This window comes from Myotis daubentonii, chromosome 17, assembly GCF_963259705.1.
Source record: "Myotis daubentonii chromosome 17, mMyoDau2.1, whole genome shotgun sequence".
NCBI lineage: Eukaryota > Metazoa > Chordata > Mammalia > Chiroptera > Vespertilionidae > Myotis > Myotis daubentonii.
Window position 1 is genome coordinate 49,747,408 of NC_081856.1, and position 27,418 is coordinate 49,774,825.

At 49.1% G+C, this 27,418-nt stretch overlaps 1 protein-coding gene across 8 annotated transcripts in view; it reads right to left on the bottom strand.

The window, feature by feature from the left end:
- Window positions 1–27,418, bottom strand: part of CYRIB (CYFIP related Rac1 interactor B) — a 113,921-nt gene that overhangs the window by 55,943 nt on the left and 30,560 nt on the right. For 5 of the 8 annotated variants that reach the window (XM_059672291.1, XM_059672295.1, XM_059672294.1 and 2 more), the window contains exon 2: window positions 23,954–24,006. Coding sequence is in view for 1 of the 8 variants with exons in the window: in XM_059672301.1 (XP_059528284.1) it covers window positions 3,260–3,423 (164 nt within the window). In the remaining 7 variants the exon portion in view is untranslated. Of the gene's footprint in view, window positions 1–3,119; window positions 3,218–3,259; window positions 3,424–23,953; window positions 24,007–27,418 lie in introns of those variants that run through there. The other 3 variants (XM_059672301.1, XM_059672292.1, XM_059672297.1) reach the window with 3 other exon arrangements.

Consider the following 27,418-nt stretch of genomic DNA (forward strand, 5'->3'; position numbering starts at 1 on the left):
AAATATATCTTCACATTAAGTATTCTATTTAAACAAAATGACCCACTATCTTTGAAAACAGCCATTCTCACCCAAGGTGCCACCATCAGGATGTAGGATGCATCATAAGAAATGTACATATTTAAAGAATTGAAATTCTAAGAATGGTTTCCTTGTTTATAAAGTTTACAAATGTCACTCATTTGCATTCCAATATGCTGGCATGAGCGGGTAAGGGGTGAGCTATAGTTAGTGAGCAGGAAATTATAAGCTTTATATGCTCCTGAGAGTACGGAACAAGCAAACATTATCCATCCTGTGTTCCAGCTGAAAAAGCTTTGAGCTTTGCTGTTTTAAGTATGCCTTCTAAATATATATCAAATGTAGGACCTCAAATTAGTACTTTGAAACAGAATTTTAGTAAAAACTACAAGTCATAGAGGTCTGGGTTTAAATGACAGTCTTCCTCATCCTACGTGGGAGTGCACTTGGACAAGTCACTTAAAACTGTCACAGTCTTTCTTTCCTGATGCTAATTAGGAATTAATAGGAATTAACCTACATCTTGCAGGGTTGTCATGTGTTTGCTATTACAGCACAATGATTAAGAGCCAAAACCCAGTTCTATCACGTCGTAGCTGTGTCATTTTAGTTTAACCTGCTTCCAAGTCTGTGAGCTAGGAATACTATGACCTACCTGACAAGGTTACCATAAAGATTAACCATCTTACAACACTTCCTGGCAAGTAGTAAACACTACATAAGTGCTAGTTACTATTAACGTCATTGTCTTCATCACCACCCCTGATATGTTAAGTAACCATTGCCACATGATTGGATTATGCCTTCCATTTCTGCTATGTGAAACATTCCTTGAAAATTTACCTAGTTTAGTGAACTGATCATATGAACACATACATCCAAGAATTTTTATCCTGACTTTTAGAAACTTTTATTGCACAAGAAATTATCTGAATTAACTATTGCTTAGGAATGCTGACAAGATCCACATATCAGATACCCATTCTAAGTGAACAAATCCATTCAATGTACTAGCGCATAACCCAAAATGACAGGTCTATTGTCCTTTCTCCCTCAAAAGTCTCAAAGCATTTAAATAATCAGATACAGCAATCCACAAAATATACAAGCTAACTGAGAAAACTGCAGCTGAGAGTAATCAAAACTTTTAACACATAATTACAAAATGATATTATAGTGGAAAACTCTCTGACCTTGCCATTCACTCAATTATTCAAAATATTTATTAAGTATCCACTGTGTAATAAGCAGGCATTGTGCTAAACTCTGGTGTAGCAACAGAAAAGGAGACCAAAAATAACAGTGGGCATAATATATAACTAATGTTAACATTTACAAATATTATAATTTTGTTTTCCTTAAACAGTGAAAGAGCACATTATAGGCTCTAGCAGTTGAGTGCATCAATGCTTAATGAGCTAAGTAACCTCATATACTAGTAAGTGGCAGTCCAATATTTTCCCCAGGGAGACTAGGAGTAAAATGAAGTAACTATTGTTCTAGACTCCTCAGTCAATTACTTACTAAGTAAAGGTAAGTGACCATTTCTAACATGAGCCAAAAAATCTCAAGAGTGACACTATTTAACATACAAGTTCATTATTATGTACTAAGGATGTCAAAAAACTAACAAAAAAACACAGTACTGTCCTCTCACTTTATGAATGTCCACCGGACAGTTTTAGTTACTAGTAACTGCAACATTTTACAAACGGGCTATCAAATACGCCCCAGTTATCAAGTTGTGCTAGGCACCAACTTTTCTATTTTTATTATTTAATACAATTACTAAAGAACTAAGAGGATCGGTGCGTTTTCCTCGAGGTGCATTAGTCTAAAGTGATTTGCAGTAAGTCCCCGGAACACCCAAGTGAGTGAAATTCCTTCCGCTGTGCACCACACTCCCCTGGAAGGTCAGTCCACCAGGCTTGCAGGGCTGTAAGCACACAACACGGACTGCCACACATTTTCCACATGAGGGTTAAGGAGTAAAGAGATCGCAACCTCCATGCATTCACAGGAGGGGAAAACAAGTGTGAACAAATTCCAAAAATCCGTCTTATCCAGAATGGCACTTTTTGGTACGGCAAGAATCCTGGCAATTCGTCTGGACTCCGCACGCCGGAGGGGACGACTCAGTAACTGCTGTTGACAGATGAGAAAAAGTCTCACCAAACAAACAGTCTTAACAGGTAATGTTGCCAATCGGGGGAGGAGCGCGGAGGAATGTGGGGGAGCAGCAGCAAGAGAAACGAACAATCTGCCAGGTTTTACATTCAGAGGAAATCCACCATAGATATTCCTCTAGGAGAGAGAGAGAGAGAGAGAGAGAGAGAGAGAGAGAGAGAGAGAGAGAGAGAGAGAGAGAGAGAGAAGAGAGAATATTTGGTAGGGCCCATAAGGAAAACGCACACACACAGCAGTGGCCACTGCCACTACCGTCGGACAGTCACCGATGTGGGTCATTACAGGGAAACTGTGTTTTGGAAACACTAAGACCAAACCCTGGGACTGAGGATCTGGACTTGAAATGCCGGGCATTCAGAGGTCAACGCAGGATGGGAAGGAGGCGCACAGGTGGGAGGAGTGGGTGGCCGACGGGACACCAACTTCGACGCGGTGCCCAGGCGGCTGGGTGCTGGGCGCCGGGTGCCGGGTGGGGCGTGGCCGAGTCCGCGGGAGAAGGGGGTGTGGACCCGGGGCCGGGCCCGGGGAGAGCCGGAGGGAGGACAGGCGGCCGCACGGAGGACAGAACGGTGGGGGGCGACGCGGGAGGAGGGCAGGGGGGCCGGGGAGCCTGACCTCGGGGGCGGGAGGGGGCGGCGGGCACGCGCGCGGAGGTGCGAGGGGAAGGAAGGGGCGGAAGCGCGGAGGAGCCGAATGAATGGGTGCAGGGGGCGCCGGGCGGGCGGGGCGTCCGCGGAGGTGCAGCCGCAGCGCCGGGGATGGGCGCCGAGGCGGGCCCAACACGCGGGGGAGCCGGGGGGGACCGGGGAGCCCCGCGCCGCCGCACCCGCCTCCCCGCCAAAATGGGGTCGAGGCGCAGGCCAGCGCCGGGTGCGAGGGAAGCGGGGAAACGGTCCAGAGGAACCACTCACCCTGCGCTCGAGCCTCCGGGCGCTCAGCCCCGCTCCTCCGCCCTCCTCGCGGCGCGGCGGCGGCTCCTCAGCGGCGCTAGGGGGAGCCGCGGGCCCGGAGCGGGGCGGCGGCGGCGGCCGGACCGGGAGCCCCTCCGCACCTGCCCCTGTGGCGGAGCCGCGACGAGCCAAGCGGCGGCGGCGGCGACGGCGGCGGCTCCGAGCGGGGAGGGCAAGTGACCCGGATGTACAGGGTAACGGCGAGGAGGGGGAGGGGGGAATGCCAGGAAGTGAGGGCGCCGCGGACCTGTCCGGCCGTGCGCATGCGCCATGAGCCCGCCCCGTAAGGTAAGCCCGGCCCCGCCCCCTGCCCCCGCCCCAGCGAAGGGGCGGGGCCAGGCCGGAGACAGGTGGTCGGGCGGCGCGGTGAGGAGAGGAAGGGGGCGCGGCCACCGCCTCCGCGCCACCGCCCTCCTTAAAGGAGCAGCACCTCCGCGCGGAGATAGCGTCTGGGTGGGTCTGAGTCTTGCAGCCTTTTCGTTTTACAGAAGGGAAACTGAGCTTCTGAGGGGACGGTGACCTGCCTCGGGTCAGCGAGCTCAGAAATGGCAGGCACTGGACCCCGGGACTCGCAGACCAGGACTCTTAGTGCTGAACCCAACCGAAGTTGCCACGGCCGACCCCCCAATCTCCACCCCCAATCCTGTAATGGCGGGGGTGGTGGGCATGCCTTGCCCCCTCCGCCAGGTACTGAGCCTCGTCCACTCTCCGGGGACGCGGCAGATGCGCGCGGCAGATGCGCTTGGCAGGCTCCCCGGCGGAGAGGTGCACCGTTATCCCTGCGATGGTATCTGGAGACGCCCTTGGGAGGTGTTAAATAATCGCTCTGAGAACAGAAAGCAGGCGCCACTTGAGACTTGCACCGTGCCACGCTTAGCTCTTTCAGATAAATGAGACTTTGTTCTGCAGTCTGCTCTGTGCAAAAATGTCTGATAGGGAACTTGGATGTGGCAGAGGGCGCAGACTCTTCATTTCCCCCTAATTCCCCTTTCACTCTTAGAATATAAATGCTCCCGCTCTGCGTACAAAACCGGGACATCCCATGTAGCTAGCTCATCCTAACGCTCTTCTGCAACACTCAAGTGTAAATGGTTACAATGTTACCTCTCCTGGGGAGTATTTTCAGTTGATTGCTGGGCAGATCATTACTATGGAGATAAATGTTTCTGAACATTTGGGGGTCAAGAGCCCCACTGAAAAATCCCCTGAAAGCATGGTCTTTTCTCCCCAGGAAAATGCACATATGCACACAAATTTGCGTGCAATTTCAGAGGATTTATGCGTCCAGAAAGCCTATCTATGAACCCTGATTATGAACTCTTATTTCAATCAAATAGGATCCCAGGAACGATCTGGGCCTTACCATATGTGGCCAAGAAGTCACTCCTCACGTCATATACAAAAGGGTAGCTTTTTACCATATTTAGCCTTTTGTCTTCCTCTTGAGTTACACGGAGACCGAATGGTATTGGCCATATCACAAAGAAATGTGTTGAAGGCACACACTAAAGTCAAGAGTCCTAGGCCTCAGATTTTCACCCTAATATTTTAGGATATCATTTTAGGATGGTCTGGGGGGGGTTCTCTACTATATTATAATCTTCATCAATTTCAATTAAACTGAGGGAGCTGGTATTGATACTGCAAACATTAGTGCTGATAGAACAGTCTTTAAAAACAAAAGAAAGAATACACTTCACAATCCAAGGACTTTGGCCCAATTTGCCTGACACAATGAAACTCTTAAATAACCCTTATTCGGCCAGTGGATAGAGCATCCCAGGTTCAGTTCCAATCAAGGGTACATGCCCGGGTTGTGGGCTTGATCCCCAGTAGTGGGCATGCAGGGGGCAGCCAATTAATGATTCTCTCTCATCACTGATGTTTCTATCTCTCCCTCTCCCTTCCTCTCTGAAATCAATAAAAAATATATTTTTTAAAAATAAATAACCCTGGTTCATAAAGACCCAGTGTCCTCAATTGGAACCAGAGGAAGAGTTCACACACCTGCCCAATCCCATGAGCTCTGAGTAACCACACACCTCTAACCCAACCTCCCACAAAATGAAATCTCTTCCATAGTCTCCTCAACACATCAACATGCAGTGTAGCTCAGATGTCTACAATCATGGGGAGCTCATTATTGCAACCGTCGGCCTCCTTTCATTGTCAGGAACCTCTTCTTTTACGCGGAGAAGACATCGGATGCCCAACAATTTTCATTCATTGGTCCTAATTTTATCTCTGGGGAGCAATAGAGACTTGATGCCAGTCTTTGGGGAACTTGCAGTCCAGCAAAGAAAAACAGTCCACTGAGGAATAATAACTGTAAAAGAGGTTGAGTCCTATGAGGAGTCCCTTTCAAAGGCACCTTTCTCCTATCAGCCCTAGCCCCATGCCCGTGCAGGAACCCATGAGTAGGTTCTGCCCCTACCTCATGTCAGATGTCCTGAAAGAGGCACAGACAACAAGACCCCTATGAGAAATGCTGCATTTCTTCTTCCTCCATCCTTTCTTCACCATCCTGCATGAATGTAATCACATTTCAGCTGAGGTCAAGCTTTCAATGTTATGGGTTGAGAAAAACAAGCAGAAGGACGGAAAAAAAAGGATGTTTGCTAAGACCACTAGGCCCTCGGTGATGATTTAGTCCAGTGGTTCTCAACCTTCTGGCCCTTTAAATACAGTTCCTCATGTTGTGACCCAACCATAAAATTATTTTTGTTGCTACTTCATAACTGTAATGTTGCTACTGTTATGAATTGTCATGTAAATATCTGATATGCAGGATGGTCTTAGGCGACCCCTGTGAAAGGGTCGTTCGACCGCCAAAGGGGTCGCGACCCACAGGTTGAGAACCGCTGATTTAGTCCCCGCAGCTTGCTGGCATCTTTTTGAGTCCTTACAATGAACCAGGCACTAAACTAAGCCCTCGGCTTGCATTTCCTCTATTGCTTTTCACAACCACCCTAGATGGTCCTATTATCACGTCCATTTCATAAATGAGAAAACCCAGGCTTGGTATGAGGCATCCAGAATTCAATCCCAATCTGTCAGATCCACAGTTTGTCTGTTTCTCCATCTACACTAACTTGACTCTGTCTGCTTTTGTAAATCTCAGAAGACCCTGATGCTTTCTTTCAATGCTGTTTGACTTGAAACTTTTATTTATTACGAAAATCAACTTCAAAACATTATAAAGAACCAGTTGTTTCATTCAGTCATTGATTTGTTCAATCAGCACACATTTGTGCTCCTTTGCTACGTCCTACGTACCATGCTGAGGGTCTAGGATGGGGGGACAGTAAGACGTGTGGTCCCTGCCCTGAAGGGGCTCAGAATTTGGTGAGAGGAAGAGCTGTAACCTCACAATTACTAGAACAACACTGCATGACTCATAATTTAGGAGGGTGACGGAACCCACTCTCTCTGGCACACCTGTGAAGACTTCAGAGAGGATGAGCTTGGTTTTGAAGAGATAGGGGAAGGGCTGAGAAGAAAAGGCACCAGAGCAGAGGAAGGGGAGTTCATGGCGTGCTGGGGGTAAGACCAGGGTGGTGAGATTGTAAAGGACCTCCTCTCACACCACGCGAAGGAGTTTGAACGTGCCTCCTGACGGCAACAAGTGGAAGCTTCCAAGCAAGGTGACATGATCAGATGGGTTTTATAGCAAGATCACTCTAACCACAGTGTCCAATTGGGACTCCGGTGGGAGAGAGAATGGAGGCCAGCAGCGAAGGTGTTGTGGGGCCCAGGAGAGAGAGAGCATGAGCCTGGAAATTGGCAGGAGAGAAGAATGGGCCCCAGAATTAAGATACTTAAGAGTTTCTGACTTGTTGAATCTGGGGGAAGAAGCAGCAGGAGCTGTGGGGCGTGACCCTAAGATTCCCCAATCAGCAGCCTAATTGGATGGTGACCCCAGCCAATCCCAAGACCTCTACACAGCTCGCACTCCTCATCAGCCTTTCTGCACATGGCTCCCGCTGGAATCTTCAGATCTGTGCAACTCTTCTTTCTCAAGACGCTTTCCTATTTCTACAGTCACATTCATCATTTTAATGGCTGCGGAACATTTCATCGTGTTGAAATAGCTCCGCTTCCTTCCGTTGCCGAAGGTCCACTCCCGACATGCCTGGTTTCCCCTGGACTTGTTCAGCTCTGGGCGTTTTGCAATGAATGAGTTGAGCGAGGAAAGAGAGCTTTGAGGTGAAGGGTGGTGGAAAAGTGTAGCCTCGAGGGCCAGAGAATCAGCAACTCTTGGGCAACTGGATCGCATGTGGAAACGGCAGAGCTCTGGAAAAGAGCCCAACAGCCATGGGAATCCTGATGCCTAACTCTCCGTAGAAGCTCATTGTCAAGTCCTAACCCCTCTCTAATCCACTCGTTCACTTATTCACGCATCAGCAATGAATTCTTGTGAAGCAGAGGGCAACAGAAAACTGCTAAAACTGCCTCAAAAGCTCTGGATTTAGCCCTGCTCAGGCTTCCCCAGCCCTCTGAGTGACCTGCAGGGTTGAAACCTGTTTGACAACTTACGCAAGTTATACAACCGGTCAGGGACTCGGTTTTCCCACATGTTCATTGTAAGGATTAATTCAGATCAGACGTGTAAAATACGCGCACAGAACCAAAGCAAGCATTAAGTCCAATCATCACCTTCCAACTTGGTTCCTTCCCTGTGCTTCCTTGACCCCCAACATTTTCTTGAGTTTCTGAGCAAACCCACCAGGCAACAACCCATGTGCTTCAGTTCAGATCCTGAATCTGCCAGGGTGAACCAGGCCACCTCCCTGATCTCTCTCACCTTCCACTTCCCTTCTGTGAAATGGGCATAAGGACCGACTTCACAGGAATGTTGTGAAAAGCTCTCCTAAATACTGTACAGGAAAATACGTTCAAAACCCCAAAGCACTATGCCTTTATGGACCATATTCCTGCTGCTATTTATAGATATCATTGGTCTCCTGGTTTCTCCTCCTTAAAAAAAGAAAAAAAAAGAAAGAAAGATGACCTCAGCATAAATTCCCAGGATTGTAATTACTAGGTCAAAGGATCTGACCATTGCTACGGTTTTTGACTTGTATTGCCCAACTGCCCTTGGAGAAAACTCTGAATAGCTGCTGCCATTGTTAACTCAAATGCACTGTGTAATATGTCGAACGCCTAGAATATAGTTTTGGTTGCCTGTGTACCCAGGCTCAGTCCCCAATCTAACATTTAGGGACTTCTGTCCGTTGATCCCTCCTCCTCTTCATGGAATGAATGAATATCGACTCTGTGAGGAGAAAGGCGCCTTCGCAAACATTCCAGCCACATCCAGCGGTTCAAGGTTAAGGACTAAGACTCCAGGGTCCCTCCTGCAGGCGCACCCAGTGGGTGAGCTGAATGCGTGCAGGAGACGGGGAGGAGGAGGCCCTGGAATCCCGCCCTGACGGATGGCATCGGAGCTGCTACTGAAAAAGAGCCCAAGGACAGACAGAGCGGTTCGCACCCAGCGCACTGCTGCCGTTTAGCAAAATATATTCACCAACCTCTCAGGACCCTCAAGTGACCCTGATGGCCCCAGCTCCCCACAGGCGCATGATCCACCCGTGAGCCTCAGCGCATTTCTGAGTGGGACACGGTCCTCACGGTGGACAGCGCAGGCTTCCCCAGCCCTCTGCGCGACCCGCAGGAAGGAAATATCTCCCAGGGGCCCTTCCCTGCGACTCCACTACGCTTTCCACTACGCTTTCCGGCCTCGGCCTGTGCACGTGGCTGTTTCTCCGCCTCCAGGTGCAAGGGCTGCCCCTGAAAGGGGTCCTCCCTCCCCCTCCCCCTTCCTAAAGCCACCCACCTCCCTTCAGTCATTCCCTAGTATGTCACTGGCTTTTTTCTTTTTCCTTCACAGCACTTATCACAACCTGTAATTATTTTTCTTTTTTAGCTTAAAAATGTTGTCCCTAAAAGAAGCCTCTCACTAAAACATGAGCTTGGTGAGGGCAGAGGCCAGGGCTACCTGCCATTCCAACACCTGTCACAGTGCCCACCCAGCTCCCGGGAGACCCTCAATGACTATGTAGAAAAGAGAGGTTCCTGGCCCCCCTATGCCACTTTCACCCAATTATATGAATAATACATGTGGATTGCAGGAAAAAATAATTGAAAACACAGATAAGCAAAAAGAAAATATAAACCTTCCTGATCCAACTTCCCAGGCCATGTGGATGGCGACCGAAAGGTTTTGTATGTCAATACAAGATGTAAAACTACTGCATATATCTCTATAAAACTGGCTCATATGCTGAATTGTATTCTGCTGTCTTTCATCTCACGATCTACCTTAATCACCTTTCCTTAATGAAGGTGCTTCGGCTACCTCGCTGTTCAAGGCGACATACATAACATTCCGCTGAGTAGCTGCACCATGAAGTATCTAACAGATCTCCCCGTGCTGAGCCAAAGGGGGGTTTCTTCGATGTCAATAACAGTAAAACGTTTTAATCCAGCACTTCCCGCTTGACAAGCTTCCCATTTTTTTTCTCGGTGTTTGTATTGCTTTAGAGCTTATTTCTACAGAACTGCACTCCCCACCGCCCATTCACCACCTGGAGTTATTAGAGTCCCAAAAGGAAAGCAAAAAAAAAGGAAGGAAGGAAGGAAGGAAGGAAGGGAGGGAGGGAGGGAGGGAGGGAGGGAGGGAGGGAGGGAGGGAGGGAGGGAGGGAGGGAGGGAGGGAGGGAGGAAGGAAGGGAGGGAGGGAGGGAGGGAGGGAGGGAGGAAGGAAGAGGAGGGGGAGGAGGGGGGGGAGAGAGAGAGAGAGAGAGAAGCAAAAATGGTTTGTAGCCACAAAGGCTGAAGTATGAGGAAGCCAAGACGATGCCTAGGAGTTCAATTTGGGACTCGGTGCTGATACAGGCAAATGAAATAAAGAACATGTTTCCTTGCCAAGATTTTAATGGTGAAAAAGAGGAAAAGAAAGACATTCTGCATCTTTCACTTTTCCCTCCTGAGGCAAGTTTCTCCCAGGAGGGCCAGGCTGGTCCCTGGGGGTCACCTGTGTTGTAAGCAGTTTGCAGCCCAAAGCCCACTGCCCCCCACAGAGGGGAGCTGGCTGCAGAAGCCACGCGGGCACAAGCAGCGCTTCTGGCCCAGTGTGGTCAGTCACACAAAGGACTACACCCCCCTGAGCATTTGGGGCAGGGACAGTGGCTCCCCTCCAAGGAAGGGCCTCCCCACACCCACCTGGTGAGGCAGACCCCACTCCAGCCGGACTGCTCGGTGTCCACGGGCGCTGGCCGCCTGTGCCTACCTGCCCACCCCACTTCAGATGGAGGGCGGGCGGTCAGGAACAAGAGACACCCGTGTGCCAGGCAGGGGCCTTGCCTGAAGGAGGCAGCATTGAGCCCAGCAGGTTAGACCCCCTGCTGTGAGGTCTTGGACCCTGGGGGGGCCCTGTGCTACTTGCTGGGTTAGAGCAGAGAACAGGATTGTCATTAGAGGGTGATTTCTTTCTGTATTTCCTTAGCTCTGTGAGTTCCATGAGGGTGGAGGCCATGCTGTTTCATCACCAGGAATCCCCAGGGCCCGCAGAGAGCCTGGCACCGTGCCTGGCACAAGGCCCCCACCCAACAGTTGCAGCTGGTCAAAGAGAGGGCATCAGTCCAGCTTGAGTGAACCCAGGCCGAGGGCCCTAACCCTACGCTGAGGCCCCAGCGCTGGGGCCAGGGAATCAGATAAGCAGGCGAGTGAGATTTCAGTCCTCCCCCAAGTAGCCAAAATGCTTAGGTCACTAGCCATGTGACCCGATAGCTGAAATACAGAGCTGTAGACAGAGCCATGGGAATGTCAATCATGAGCCAAGTGCAGGGAAGAGCTCTGATTTGGGGGCCATGGAAGAAAAGATATTGGGTGAGTTTTAAAAAACATCTTCCCGAGAGAAAACCAACATGGTCCACGTGAAGCAGCCGCTTAGCAGGTGTCGCTAGCGTCCTCTCTAAAATCCCGGTGCCGAGGGCATGTTAGAACACAGGGTTAATGAGAAAGATCTGCCCGGTTTTAAAGCAGAGGCAGCAGGGAGGAGGACGCTCAAGCTCTGGTCTTGTCCGAACGCACAGACTCGGAGAAAAATCCCCGTGGTGTCCATTTCAGCATTTATGTAGCATTTTTACTGAATAGGCCACTTGCGTTCATGAGTTTCTGACTGAATCGCCTCATTTTAGACGTAAAAGGAACCTCAGAATTCACCTTCAATCCAACATTTTATGCTTAAGAACATGGAGGGCCCAAGAGGGGCGCAGGGGGGCTCGCAGGAGCACAATCCCCAGGCCTGGGCTGGGTCCCGAGTGCAGGTCACAGGGGCTCCTGTCTACACTGTCAGGGAACGACTGAGTTCATTTCCACAGGTTAGTCTCGAACACCGAGGCGCCACCAGAGCCCTGTAAGAACTCTCTCCTGGCCTGCAGTGTGCAGCATCTAGCATCGTGTCTGGTGCTCACTTCTAGGGCGAAGAAGGTGGATTACAGCCATGTGCTTATCTGGCCTTTCATTACACACCAATCTCTTCCAAAGTAAAAAAACAACAACAACAAAAAAACAAAATGTTAGGAGGCATGTGTACCAAATCATGCAGCAACAAGTAGCAATGCAGGTCTCATGAGCCTTCCCAATCACCCATGCGCGTTTGGGGATGGTTTCTTTCTTGGTAGTAATCATAATCTGATTACGGAGCTCCTGCAAATACTATTTCCTGCCCTTGTGCCTTTTGCCCATGCTGGTCTGTCTGCTCTGAACTCCCTTCCCGACACTCTCCATCCTTCAGGCCAAACTCAGACCTACCCACCTACGCTCCCGTCAGGCATGTCTAGGGGCGCTGGATAAACGTTTCAACATCACTTCGTTCCCGCCTGTACCTCATGGTACCACACAGCCCTACTCACGCCCGGCAGTCCTCTTGGGATGAGTGCAAAAGACTGGCAATGCCGTGAGGTTTGTATAGCACCGGGCTCCCCGTGGAGAAAAGCGCTCCAGAAACACAAGGTCATGTTTTATTAATTGATTTACCCTGACTCCTTGAAACACACAGAGTGATTTTGATGGATGAATCAACCAGTCCAAGATTAATAGCCTGGTTTTCTACACTCGTTTCTCTTTCCAAGCCACAGACCAAAATACACTCACCCTCGATTTACACCTTTGCAAGATGTGCGTTTGCATATTGACTCCTGAATCCACTGTGGTTACTGAAAGGATGGCTACATCCGCCAGGTTACACTGTGGTAACAAACGACCCCGAAATCTCAGCCCCAGTGAGGACCACGGTGGCCACGCTGGGGTCAGCGACGAGCCCAGCAGCGCCATCTTTCTGGCCTTCACCTGACAGCCTGGATTAAGCAAGTCTGGAGTTAAAAGGTATGACCCCTGTTTTCCTTCTCCAACCACCTAGGCCGTGGTTGGCAAACTGCGGCTCTCGAGCCACATGCGGCCCTTTGGCCTCTTGAGTGTGGCTCTTCCTAAGCCTTAGGAGTACCCTAATTAAGTTAATAACAATGTACCTACCTAGATAGTTTAAGTTTAAAAAATTTGGCTCTCGCCCTGACCAGTTTGGCTCAGTGGATAGAGCATCGGCCTGCGGACTGAAAGGTCCCGGGTTCGATTCCGGTCAAGGGCATGTACCTTGGTTGCGGGCACATCCCCAGTGGGAGATGTGCAGGAGGCAGCTGATCAATGTCTCTCTCATCGATGTTTCTAACTCTCTCTCTCCCTTCCTCTCTGTAAAAAATCAATAAAAATATATTTTTAAAAATTTGGCTCTCAAAAGAAATTTCAATCGTTGTACTGTTGATATTTGGCTCTGTTGACCACTGACCTAGAGAGCTGTCCGGCAGGTGAGATGTCAGGATGTTTATGAAACACCCAGGATGGCCTGGCTGGCGTGGCTCAGTGGTTAACCATCAACCTATGAACCAGGGTCACAGTTCAATTGCCAGTTAGAGCACATGCCCTGGTTTCAGGCTCAATCCCCAGTGTGGGGCGTGCCAATCATTGATTCTCTCTCATCTACCTCCCTTCCTCTCTGAAATCAATATAAATAAATAAATAAATAAATAAAACACCCAGGAGTCTGCCTGAAAGCCATCGATGAACAATAATGATGTCTAATACCAATGTCATTACCATTATCTCTACTCCTCTTCAAGTAATACTGGTGACACTATTATAATTCTCATAGACCAGTGGTTCCTGAACCTGTCCTCACACTGGAGTCACCTGGAGAGCTTAAAAACTATCAGTGTTTGTGTCCCGCCCCCTGAATTGGTGAATTCACTCAGTGTGTAGCCCTAGTTTTGGAATTTTAAAAATCCTCTGGTGATTCTAATGTGTAGCCAAATTTGACCACTGAGGCAGCAAGATTCATATCTGCACATACACGTATTTGAGGCCAACACGCATACATACACATATACACACAAGCTGGCCTGCTCCCAGGTTCCATGAATCCGGCGCCTCTATGACAGTGGTGGTCGCACCAGTCAGGATGAGTTAGGTTATGCTGCAGTAACAAAGAACCCCTACATTTCAGGCCTAACAACCGCAGTGGTCACCCTGTGGAGTCAACAAGATGAACCAGCTACCCTGCTGTTCTGGTTCTGACCCAACACCGAAGCCCATGCATTTTAGCCTCCGACCTTTCTCTTTTCCTCTTTACTTTTACTTCACACCTTTTCCAGGTGCAGCTGAACAAGTTTGCCTGGCCCAGCATAAACCAGGACCAAAAAGTGATGCTGGCGTGGACAGACCCGGAGGATCTGAGACGGGGAGAGGGTCACTGAAGGCTCTTAGCCATTAAGACTGTGCTTTGTTCAACTCCCAGCCCCAGGGCCCAAAACTCAGCAGACAACATAATAGAACTTGGGAATGTAAAGTCATCATCATCAGTTAATAACCTCAAAAAATAAACATTAAAAACCGACACAGGAACTCAAAAAGCACAGCATCTAAGCCCTAGCCGGTTTGGCTCAGTGGCTAGAGCATCAGCCTATGGACTGAAGGATCCCGGGTTCGATTCCGGTCAAGGGCACATACTTCTGTTGGGTTGCAGGCTCCTCCCTGGCCCAGGCCCTGGCCAGGGTGCCTGCAGAATGCAACCAATCGATGTGTTTCTCTCACATCGATATTTCTCTCTGTCTTTCCCTCTCTCTTCCACTTTCTCTAAAAATCAATATAAAAATATTCTCGGGTGAGGATTAAAAATTTAAAAAGCACATCATCTAAGTTGAAAACCTTATGCATCAACTTGTCATCAACCACTGTTTTGATTTCCCCATTTGTGCTCGTTTCTCCCAGGATAAAATGCCATCTGCCGGGTGGACGTGAGTGAGGTCAGGAGAACTATGAACAGACGAGCGTGCTTTCACCTGGGAGCAAAGCGCAAGGCACGCCCGGTGGGTGCAGGGAGCAGTATGACACAGATATTTTGCCACCAGCATAGAAATGATTTCCAGCAAACCATCCCCTGCTCTGTTGAAGATTATGTCTCTACAGAGTCTGCAGAAAACCTGAAAACCCAGCTTGTCTGCCCTTGTTTGGGCCGTTTAATCTAGGAACCATACTGGCTTTTCCATAAACTCTTAACCCCCAAAAATATCTTCTGTATTTCAAACCTGTGAGCTCCCTTGAGCCCCAAGGGAAGGAGCATTGTGTAGGATTATATAATAGTCACTCTGTTGCTTTAAAACTCAATAGCAGCCTCGGGCAGCAATGTCAAAGGAGAGAGGAATTTTGGTAAAATTATCTGAGTGCAACCATCTCTTCTGATGCACTGAGTGAACAGTGGTTCTGCTTCTCTCAGAATCTCATTCAATTGTCTGTTGCTTATCGAGACCTGGGAGAGGCGTGTTCCTCTCATCCAGCATTGGTTTAGAGAAAAAAGCAGGCAGGATTCCGCTAATAAAAGCTTGATGTGGAAAGCGGTAACTGCTTCCGGTGGAGAAGTCACTGGGAGAACCTCTGTAGGGTCTCTGGTGACGATCTACGTTCGCCATGACCGTCATACGGAGGAGAGGAAGGAATGTGTGCCCTACAGCCTCGCTGTCCATCTCGGCATGTGACTGCCATCAAACAACGTGACCTCTCTGAACTTGTGTCCTGCTCTGAACTTGTACGATGGAAAAACTGATCTGCTAGAGAGGGACATCGTTAGAACTGCGAAAACCTATGTAAGGTGTCGAGCATTCAACAAAGGGCAATGCCCTCCTCTGATCACTGCCAACATCGCAGGAAGCTCACTAGAGCGTGAGCTTTTGAAGAGCAGGGACAATGCCTGCTCAAATTTCTACGTTCAGATCCTACACACTGCCCCCTTTGGACCCCACTCCTCTCCCACCAGGCCGTATCCTTCGGTCTCCAATTCCAGGGGTGGATCCTGAATGGCTTAAGCCAGAGGGGAGGAACATCTGGCCCCAGGGCCATAGAAGGCCTGGGAAATCATTTGGTCTGGCCCTGACAAGGCATCGGGGGTGAGTTAATTCAATGTTTGACCCAATAGAGCAGGCTAATATGTAAGTTGGTAATTTTGTATGGCCCTCGAATGACCTGGTAAATATCCAAATGGTCCTTGGTAGAGAAAAGGGTCCCCACTTTGAAAGCCAATCGGTGTTATCTCATTTCCTCTGCCACCATGATTGGTTGAGAGATAGGGTTGTGTCCCTGATATGATCCAATCAGAGGGAAGCTAAGACACAGTAGGTCTTTCCCCAGATGTGAACAAACCAGTATGTGCTCTAAGAGCTACCCCACCCAGACCACCACATGGGACAGCTCTCCTCCACACTTCTCAGAGCAGGTGTATTCTATGTGCAGCCACCTCCCTGCCGTGAAGACAGTCAACCTGAGAACAAAGCCAATAGACAGAGAAGCGCAGAGCCCAGAGAATCACAAAGAAGTGAAGCTGGAGCCCTGATCAGAGTGTGCCTGAAGCCCACCCTACCTCTCCACTTTCTGGTTATGAGAACCACTCACCTGCTCCTATCAATTATCCAACTTGAACTGGGTTTTCAGTTCCTAGCAACTCAAGCATCCTAACTGGTATGTCCCCTCCTGTGTGGCCAAAACACCGAGCAGGGGGTTGTACAGAAACATCATTGCTCTGGCAGCCATTGAACTCAGAACTCAGCAGGCATCCTCATCCATCTTGGTCACCCAGTCTCTCAGGGACTAAAAGGGTTTCTGGACACAGGCCCTCAATAATCCTTTTTAAGGAAGTGAATGGAATGAAACTTACCAAAGCACCCGGAGTTTCAGAACCTTTTAAAGCCCCATCACCCAGAAGTGTCTGGATCAGAGGAGCATGAATTGGAAGCTCATAGGACCTGGAGCCCCAGACAGTTCTGAACTCAAATCAGCTCGAACTGAGGTAAGCAGGTGTAAATAGGGAGAAATGACTAAAAGAATACATACCAAAATACTAATATCAATTAGCTCTAGAGCAAACATGTCAAACTCGAGGCCTGCAGGCCGCATGCAGCCCACAGCAAATATTTTTGCGCCCCAGCCAATATAACGGTATGCGAGAAACGTTTTAATAAAAATTTGTAACTGAATTTTTACAATATCCTGTTATACATAATTAATAATAACGAACTACAACATTCGCTAATGACTGATGACTATAATCGTGTTGCATTCATTTCCCTTACGTGCCTTACACACAGACGCACCATTTCTATCAAATATTTTAGAAGCCAATGGCCACGTCATTAGTCTTGGACTGACTTGTTGGGTGTGCGCAACAGGAAATATTTCGCGTTCGGCGAACAAGAAAAATAGGTTTATTTGCGTTACACTTATTAACTTGTGCAGTTATTCAGTGTCTGGTAAGTTAATGTTCAAGAAAAATATTCATTTTTATTAAAATGTTCTATTATTTTATGTGAACAATGACTCATTTATTTTAGCCCTTGGTATTCAGCATGTCTCTATCGAAATAAACCCACGTTTCTATGAAAATTGAAGCTTTTGTGTGTTTTTTGGCCCACATACATTTAAACCTTGTTTATTTGGCCTGTGTTAGCCTTTGAGTTTGACATGCTTGCTCTAGGGGGTAGGATTATGGGAAGACTTTTCTTTTTCTTTCTTCTGTGCATTTTTTCATTTTCTAGAATGAACACATATTGGTTGCCTAAAAAAATGAAGATAAAAGTGGGGTAAGATCACTCCAAGTGTCTAGTCCAGCTCCTATGATATAAAGTAGGGACCCAGCAAACGTTCCATCTCCAGGAATGCCCTTCCGACACTTGGAAACAGCTCGTGTGTCTCCTGTGTCTCTTCTTAAATATTTCAGCGCAGTCATTGCCACCCTTACATGACTTGATTTCAAGGCTCTCTTTTATCCCTCCTCTCTGCAAAGGCTCCATCTGTTAAAGTCCCACTCAGGGTATTGTATAACCAGCTCACAGCATCGGCAGCAAGCTCCTGGCTGCTCATTCATCTGTTCATTCATTCATCGAGTAAATGCTGATTAAAAACCTTCTATATTAGACATCCTGGCTTTTACATAGCTCCCCCCCCCGCCCCCACCCCCCACCCCAATACACAAATGGTTTTCAGATTTTCTTGGGAAAGGTCTTCTTCCCTCATCCCCAATCCTTGTGCTCTGGGAGGTGCAGATCCTACTCCAGCTTCTCGAGGGGGCAGGCATTTGGTCCCAGATGGCCAATCAGAGCATTGCATTTGCCTGGCCACAGGGATTAGTTCAGGGATGCGCAGGTTACCCAGAGGCAACCAATCAGAGACATTGGGACTCAATTCTGAGATTTTGGTCGAAGTGTTGGAAAAATGGACTTTCTTTTTCTTCCTTCTGCTAGAACTGCTGACAGCCATGTTGCCACCACAATCCAAAAAGAAACGGTAGGCAGCGCTGAGAGATGGAGAAAAACTATGAAGCCTGAGCAACACCATTTAAGCCTTAAATTCCATCCCTGGACTTTTCAATGACAAAAAGCCAGCAAATCCCCTTTCTGCAGAAGCCAGTTCGAGGCGGGGTCCTGTTTCAAGGTCCACAATCCTGAGTAATGAGACTTGAAGTTCTGTGACATATGCCACCCGCAGGCCATGCACGGATGAGGCAAGAGGATCCATGCCATCTTCCCCGGCACTCATTCTGATGTGGAGATAGCTAGGAACAACCGCACTTGTTTAAAGCCAATAAGATAACGGCTTTAATTAAATTCCACCCAGTGCAACAGGAGCACAGGGAGGGGGAGGAGGAAAGGGCTCCCATAAGAAAGAGCCTTTAAACCAACTCTATGTCGGCACTCAGGCAAGAAAGGTAGGATTACTGTTTGGGGGGGTCAAGATAACACTGCTGAGGCGCATTCCTCTCACAGTAACCCAAAACCAGGACATCCCCCACTGCACTCAGGGCAATGGACTTGAAGTGCTTAAGGACACTTTCTAAATGAACCCACAAAATACCGTTGGAGAGACGGCAGATGCCCTGGTTCAAAGAGCCAGCGCAGAGACAAATTTCATTGGCGCCCTAGCTGGGTTGCTTAGTGGTTAGAGCATTTGGCCCTCAGACTGAAAGTTCACAGGTTCGATTCCGGCCAAGGGTCCATACCTCAGTTGCAGGCTCAATGCCTGGCCCTGGTCAGGCATGTGGGGGAGGCAACCAATCAATGTGTCCCTCTCACTTCAAAGTTTCTCTCAGTCTCTCCCTCTCCCTTCCACTCTCTCTAAAAATCCATGGGGGGGAAATACCCTCGGGTGAATTTCGTTCGGATGGGACAGGTAATGTCACACTCTCAAGTCATGCTCAGGTGAGTGTCGGTGATTTGGACTCTAGGAACTTCATTTTTCACCCCCCTTTTCTCGCCCATCTGGATTACGGCTGGTCAAACCATAACAACATCTTTGCAAGATGGATAACCTACTTACTGAACTTGTTCCCAAACGATGAAAAGGGAGAGGAGAGAGAGAGCCTCTGGTTCCAGGAAACGTGTTGTGACGGGTGAGCAGCGCGGCTGATGGCAGAAAACAACGACGACAATGCCAGAAGCACCCTGGGGACGTCTATTTTGCTGAGAAAGGCCCTGAAGGTCAGTCTTCTCAAGTGAACAGAGCTCGCGTCTCCTAGACCTTTGATGGTGCACACTCCACAGGACAGCTGTGCAGACAGTCAGTCAGAAAAGGAGGCCGCCGCAGGACAAAGTCTCCTTGCCTTTGCGGTTTCAAAACACATCAGCGATTGATGCGGTGCAACAACACAGCTCCAACTGTCCAGAGCAAACAAGCGCGGCCTCGGGAAAGTTCACACGGACAGAACACGCCGTGGGGCCTCAAGGGAGGAGGCAGGGATGCGTGGTAGGCGGGGGAAAGGCTTGAGAGGCCGTCCCAGTCACCTGAACGTCTAAAAGGCAGCCCCGGCGCCCCCGTTTCTAAAACACGTCTAAGACGGCTGTCGAATTCCACTTCTCTACTTGCACCACACGCGACTTTGCAAGACTCGACTTCCCCTCTTCATGAAAATGGGGTTTTCATTTCTCATACCTGGAATGGGCAGCTCAGGGGTCCAGGCAGGGCCGAGCGAAGGAGAGAGTCACAGGGCATGGGCACCTGACGACCAGGCCATGCCGGAGTGCCCGGTGCTTGGCACATGCTCAGTACATGCTGCGGTTTAGCAACACCACGGAGACCTGCCCATCTCGTCTAAAAATAAGAAGGGCTTTCATGTTGAAAGCTCCCAAAGTACAGTTTTTTTTTTGGTAATTAGTTTGGGTTTTTTTTAAATTTTGTATTGATTTCAGAGAAGAATGGAGAGGGAGAGGGAGAGAGAAACATCAATGATGAGAGAGAATCACTGATCGGCTGCCTCCCGCACGCCCCCTACTGGGGACCGAGCCGGCAACCAAGGCATGTGCCCTGACCGGGAATTGAACTGGTGATCTCTTGGTTCCTGGATGGACGCTCAACTGCTGAGCACTAGTTTGTTTTTAACAACAACAACAAAAGCAACTATATGCTTTTTATATATTATATGCTTATGTTTGGAAATTCAAAGTATAAAAGGATATATAGTAAGATATCTTCCATCTTAGACCCACAATCCTTTTTTCCTCCAAAGAGGTAAACAGTATTCCCACTTCTTGGTTCTTTCTAGCCAGAGTCCATGCATCACCATGCATCTGTGTGTGTGTGTGTGTGTGTGTGTGTGTGTGTAAGCATGTATACCTCCCTCTGTTTTTTTCACACACAGGGGTATATCACATACACTTACATGCATACTGCCCTCTTTTTAACTAAAAAAAAGTAACCTGGAGAGCATTCCTTTTGAGCATATACACCCTGCTATTTTAAACAGTGGCCCCCTATTCTACTGTAAGAAGATACCATGTTTCAGTCCATTAGTCCCCAAGGAACATACATTGCAGCTGCTTCCAGGGTCTGCTATTAACAAACATGCTGCAATAAACACGCATGTGCACAGACATGGGCAACTACAGGGCAGGTGGGGTTTACAAGATAAAATCCTTAACATGGAATTGCAGGGTCAGAAGGTACAATGCACTCGAATGTCGGTAGATAGCACGGAATTGCTCTGGGAAGATGTTGTACTCATTTTCACTGTCACCCAGAGTGTAACAGTCTCTCCATCCACATTTACACACAAAGTGACTTTTAATACAAGGGAAGGAAGTGGGCAGAGCTCCACTCTTGCCCCATTGTCTCTCCCTGCCCCTGTGATATCACACGTGACATTCCTACTCCTGAAAATTCCACACTTGGATGCCCAATCCAAAGGTCAGAGTTGAAACGAGAACAAACAACCCAGCCTCTGGGGTGCTGGAGCCGGCTCACCAGTTCCAGCCGGCTCACTGCCTCCTGCACACCCCCCACTGAGGATCAAGCCCCAAGCCCCGGCATATGCCCTTGACCGAAATTGAAGCCGGGACCTTTCAGTCCACAGATCAACGCTCTACCCACTGAGTCAAACCAGCTAGGGCTCTCTCTTCATTTTTGACAGTCATAGACTTCCCTTTCTGATGAGCTCCCAGGTTATCATTCATATATTTCAGTCAACTCTGCGTTCATATCAGGAAGGACTCATGCAAATCAGCACCGCCCACCATGTTGTCACATGTTCCAAGCCACCAAATCTGTAATAACCTCTCACCCACACGAGTTCTTTCCACATCACAGCTGCCTCTTACTCAAGGGTTACCTTCTAAAGTCAGCATCCTATATAATAAAGAGGTAATATGCAAATTGACCCTCACGCTGTAACTGTCACACGATGGCGGCACACATAGCGGGAACAGGGCAGCAGGGACAGGGCCCAGCGGCTGCTCCACGAGTCCCGGAGGCGGGGCATCGAGGCGGCACTCCAGGACGCGAGGCCGTCCCATGGTGCAGGGGGGTGGGGGCAGGTCCCGGGTCTCCTGCAATTTCGTGCAATAGATCACTAGTGTAATATGAAAATGGAAAGGCGTCAAAATTCGCCTTGAAAAATCCCATAACAAGGTCTCACCATGGAGACTGATAAACCCATCTCCCATTGAAGTCCAACTAGGCCCATTTTTCTTCAGCAGCCGATTTGGTTTCTTAGGTTGAGCACCAGGAGACATCGCTGGCGTGGGTTCCAGGGCCATGTTGCATGATAATTAAAATCTATAAATATGAGAAAGGCACTCGATGGCACAAGATGCTCACGTTCTAAAAAGCCACGGGAACAAAGACCGACAGAAGGAACAGCAGGTCTGTGTCTCTCTTTCGCGCTCACTCCAACAGAGACGCCAGTTGGGTGGAATGACAGGATCGCCCACGCTATTGAACACGTTATTTTTATCTCCACTGGGTTTTGTTTTTGTTGAGCAAGTATATTTGGATCTGGACGAGTTAAAAGCAGGAATCTTTGATCTGGCAGAGATATGACTTCCCTAAATCTCAACAACAGTGACTGGCTCTGGGGGCAGGATGAACTCCAGGGGGCATGAGGGAATTTGTAAGCCCTGCTTTGGGTGGCAACATGGGTGTGGCATATTCAAAGCTGGTGTGGCTCAATGGTTGAGCATCGACCTATGAACCAGAAAGTCGCAGAATCGAACCATGAGGTCGCGGCTCGATTCCTGGTCAGAAATCAGGGGCTTGATCCCCAGTGGGGTGTGCAGGAGGCAGCCGATCAATGATACTCTCTTATCATTGATGTTTCTCTCTCTCTCCCTCTCCCTTCCTCTCTGATATCAATAAAAATATATCTTTAAAAAATCTCATCAGGTTGTATGATTGATATGATTTGTGCATGTTATAGCACGTTAAGTTACACCTCAATTACAATAAAAGTTGACAGTATGCGTGAGAGACGGCTGTGTAACAGTCATCATCAGTTGATCGCCATTCTATGGCTAAACCTCCCAGAGGCTCCTCAGCCCAGTGGAGGGTGGTGAGGAGACCAGGGAGTCTAGGGAAAGAAGAAGCAGAAGAGGGAAGTGCCCTGTTGTGGGCAGAGGGCACCCAGGCTCCTGCAGCTGGTCTGACACAAGGAGCCTTAACAAGAGTGATACGTTGCCCAGCTGGTGTGGCTCAGTGGTTGAGCATCAACCTATGAACTAGGAGGTCACAGTTCGACTCCCAGTTTGATTCTCTCTCATCATTGATGTTTCCAACTCTCTCTCCCTCTCTCTGAAGTCAATTTAAAAGGGAAAAAAAAAGAGTGACTTGTTTCCAGTAGTTAAGATCACTGGTCCCCTGGCCAGACCGCTCAAAGGCAAAGACTGGCTATATGCCTGCAATAGACTGTTTGTGCTCCCGCAAAATGCATGTGGGGAAAGCTAACCCCCAATGGATGGCTTCTGCAGGTGGGAACTTGGGGGGGGCGGTGATTAGATCACGAGGGTGGAGCCATTATGAATGGGATTAGTGTCCTTATAAAAGAGACCCCAGAGCCCTAGCTGGTGTGGTTCAGTGGAGAGAGTGTCAGCCTGCAGACTGAAGGGTCCTGGGTTCGATTCCAGTCAGGGGCACATGACTGGGTTGCAGGCTCAATCCCCCTAGGTCGTGCAGGAGGCAGCCGATCAATGATTCTCTCTCATCGTTGATGTTTCTATCCCTCTCTCCCCTCTCCCTTCCTCTCTGAAATCAAAAATATATATATATTTAAAACAAAGAGACCCTGCAGAGCCCCCCAGGTCCCACTGCCCTGTGGGGTTATAATAAAAAGATGGCCATCTATGAACGAGGAAGAGAGCCTTCGCCAGACCCCCAATCTGCCAGCACCCTGATTCCTGGACTCGTCTGCCTCCAGAACTGTGAGAATTACATTCTGTTGTTTACAGGGTCCCCGTCTGTGGTATTCTGCAACAGCGGCCCAAATGGACTAAGACAACCACTTGCTGGTAGAATGAACTTGGGCAAATTCCTTCTCTTATTTCAACTTTCTAGGGCTGCTGTGAATTTAAACAAGATAATTCAGACAAAGCTCTTAGCACGGGGTGTGCTTTCAACAGTATTCAATAAATGTTAGCTACGAGGATGAGTGATGACAGGAGGCTGGACGTGTCTTCTTCCCTCCAGAGGTACAGTTCTTATGGAAATTAATCATCTGACCTGATAACCTTGTAGGATCTCGATAAATATTCACGGAGTGGATGAAAGAACGCACGCGGATTCAGATTTCAACAGAGACAGCTCTCGTTTCTACGGAACTGAAATCTACGTCCTGGCTAAAATTACCACCCACTTTCATTCTTTGTCATCGTGAAGGGGTCAAGGGCACCGGACGCAGCCCAACGGCCATGGTCAGCGAAGGCTCCGTTACTTACCAACTTGGTAACCTTGAACCAATTACTCAAACTCCAGGCTTCAGTTTCTTCTCCTGCAAAACAAAGGCAAAGCAAGGATTAATTAAGGAAGTCACAACAGACCTCAGCAGACTATAAGCCCCAGTATATCCTCTAGCCACCATTATTTTTCCCAATACCAAAGCCACGGCCGGAAAATGAGAAATACCAACTCCGAATTCCAACATTTTTTTTTTTTTTCATTTAATGTGCACAACAGTCTTAGGTATTACAAATACAACACTGGAGATTCAGAGAAGTTGAGTAACTGGCTGAAGGTTGCACAGCAAGTGAAGAGCGAACGCCCAAACCAAACTCCTATGACTGAGGGACAGTCTGGCGGGACAGCTTTAGCCCAGGGACAGAGGGAGGGGCCGGGAGACTAAGCTAAAGGATGCTGGGACTCCGGGCTCCTGCAGCATTTGGTCCCAGCAACATGCCCAGCTCCACTTGACTGTGAACCGGTGTCAGTCATTCTACCCCTGAATCACTTCCTGTTCGGGCTCCTGCGGGGCAGAGGAAGGAAAACAAACCCGCACATCGCACCACCCTTGTCACTCCCCCATCTTCCAGGGAGATTTTGATGAGAAGCTTATGCACCAAAGGGTGCTTTCATGGAAACCACGGGAACACCCCATTCGAACCCACGCTCCGGCATTTAGTGTGAAGACAGGGGCAAGGCCGGCAGTGTCTAGAGACCCTCCCTGTTGCAGCGGAGAGAAAGCGGACACCTCGGTGGCCTTCCCTGGGATGCACTCTTCAGCTGCCTTGTGCGCTCTCTTGGCTTTTCATGAGGTGTTGTAACTGCCAGAAGCCACTTAACCTGCCTCATTTTATTCACAAAAGACCTCGGGCCCTGCCTGTCTGTGTGTCATGGCAGAATGCCACTGCGGATCATCTCAACCACTTCTGCTGCTTCTGCCCCAACACGTTATTTTCCGGTTTTCTTTTCTGTGGTTTAAAATTCCCTTTTAAATAATAATCACAGAGCTGCTCAGTGGCCAGAGAAAGTGGGGATCCCATTTAACCAACATCAAAGCCAATGTGTGCAATACTCCCGTCCCCCTCTCCCCCCCCCCCCCGCATGGGTGTGTGCACACCACGCACACCACACACGCGCACACGCGCACACACAGATGCCCAGAAACATGGTTACGGTTCTCCTGACTCCTCCTGCTCTGAGGGATTTTTTTTCTTCCTTTCTTTCTGATTCTTTGACCACATTTACAAAATTGAAAAGGGGGAGAAGTTGTTCCCTTAGGAAGAATTTTAGGACCTGGGGCCAAAGTTCTAGAAATGAGATTAAGTGCACCAGTTCACGCTCACTAAACTCTTTTCAGAGCACGAAGAGTAAGCTGGTCACGGCATCGCTTAGAGGTAGCCCCAGGGGACAGAGTGTAGCTCCCCTAGAACAGTGGGCAGCAAACTCATTAGTCAACGGAGCCAAGTATCAACAGTACAATGATTGAAATTTCTTTTGAGAGCCAAATTTTTTAAACTGAAACTATATAGGTAGGTACATTGCTATTAACTTAATTAGGGTACTCCTAAGGCTTAGGAAGAACCACACTCAAGGGGCCAAAGAGCCGCATGTGGCTCTCGAGCTGCAGTTTGCCTACCACGGCCCTAGAAGAAAAGTGGTCATCTCCACCAAGGGTGACTTCCATTCACTTCTGCCACATGGGCAGAGAGACCTGGACTATGGCTTCGGAGGCTGGAGCCGATCTTGTCTCCTCTTTAGACTCCCACCAGGGGCTGCAGCCCCTGCTCGGTCTCTCAGAGCTCTGTGACCTTGGCGGGTTCTCCTCTCTGCGCCCCTGCTGCCCCTGCTGCCAAATGAAGATACTCACTCATTCGAGAACGACCCTCAGAGCAGAAAGTGACTCAGGGGTAGAATGACTGACACCAGTTCCAGTCAAGTTGCACCTGTGCCAAGGAGCACCTGTGATGCACCAAGCGCGTGGCCATGGAGAGAATTCCAGGAATGAAACCATCCCAGCCACCCCGGAGCTCTCGCCCATTAGAGGGGCAATGACAGGCAGACGAGCAATTACAATGAAGAATGAAAAAGTGATACAACGGGGGTGAGTACATGTATTGGGCGGTCACAGGAAAGAGTCTTCAGTTACCTCTCTAGGGAGATGATATCTCAACTAAACTCTAAAAGACAAATTAGAATCTGCCCTGCCAGGCAGGAGGGGTCCCAGGGAACCTGCAAAGGCCCACAGCTCTGTTGCTGGCTCCCATGGTCAGGCCCAAGAGTTGGGAGGAGAGATGAAGGCTACGCAGACCTGGCTATGTAGGGGTCACCTGCCTGGATGAGATGAATCCCAAGGGCCCTCCCCACCCCGAGAGCTGCTTCTGTGGTCTTCTGGGAGCCCAGACCCTCCCCTTTCCCTGACAACCCTTTCACCGGCCTGCCCAAGTCCCTGACACTCCAGGGCTGGAGGGAAGTCCGACCATTCCACGTGGGCCCTCTGCCTTCTCCTTTCTTTTCCCCTCTAGAGCAGCGGTTCTCAACCTGTGGGTCGCGACCCCTTTGGGGGTCGAATGACCCTTTCATAGGGGTCGCCTAAGACCATCGGAAAACACATATATAATTACATATAGTTTTTGTGATTAATCACTATGCTTTAATTATGTTCAATTTGTAACAATGAAATTGGGGGTCACCACAACATGAGGAACTATACTAATGGGTTGCGGCATTAGGAAGGTTGAGAACCACTGCTCTAGAGGGACTGGGCTGTGACTCAATAAGAGAGCTATCCCTGCTGGTCATCTGTCTCTAAAAATAACACCCAGGAGAGAACCAAGATGGCGGCATAGGTTAACGCCGGAGTTTGCTGCTTTGAACAACTACTTCAAAAGTGAAACCAAAAAACGGAAGGGACATCACCCAGAACCACAGGGGCGCTGGCTGAGTGGAAGTCCTACAACTAGGAGGAAAGAGAAACGCATACGGACACTCAGAGGAGGCGCAGTGCTGAAGTCAAATTCTGAGGTGCGGAGTGCGCGGAGCGGGCTGGCGGCGGAGGGCAGGGCGCGGTTGGCGTTTTCAATCGGGAGGGAGTCGAAGACTCTGAGCACCAGATCCGGGCGAGTCTTTAGGGACCCAGACTCAAACGGGAGAAGCGGGACTGTCTGGCTTCGGTCAGAGCGAGTGCAGCTTTCTCTCCGAGCTTTGCAGCGGGTGCTGGGACTCAGAGAGGCAGAGCCCCTTGGGACAGGACTGAGAGCCGCCATAACTGCTCTCTCCGGCCCACGCTGTTGATCCTGTTCGACCCGCCCCGCCCAAGCCCTGCACAGAGGCATTTGCCGGATAGCCTCAGGCAAAGGCTAGATTAGCACCTCCCTAGAGGACAGAAGTTCTCTCACCGCTGACACAGCTGATTCTCATAGCCACTTGGCCTGGAGGTCAAACCCTCCCTGGAATTAGCTACAGCA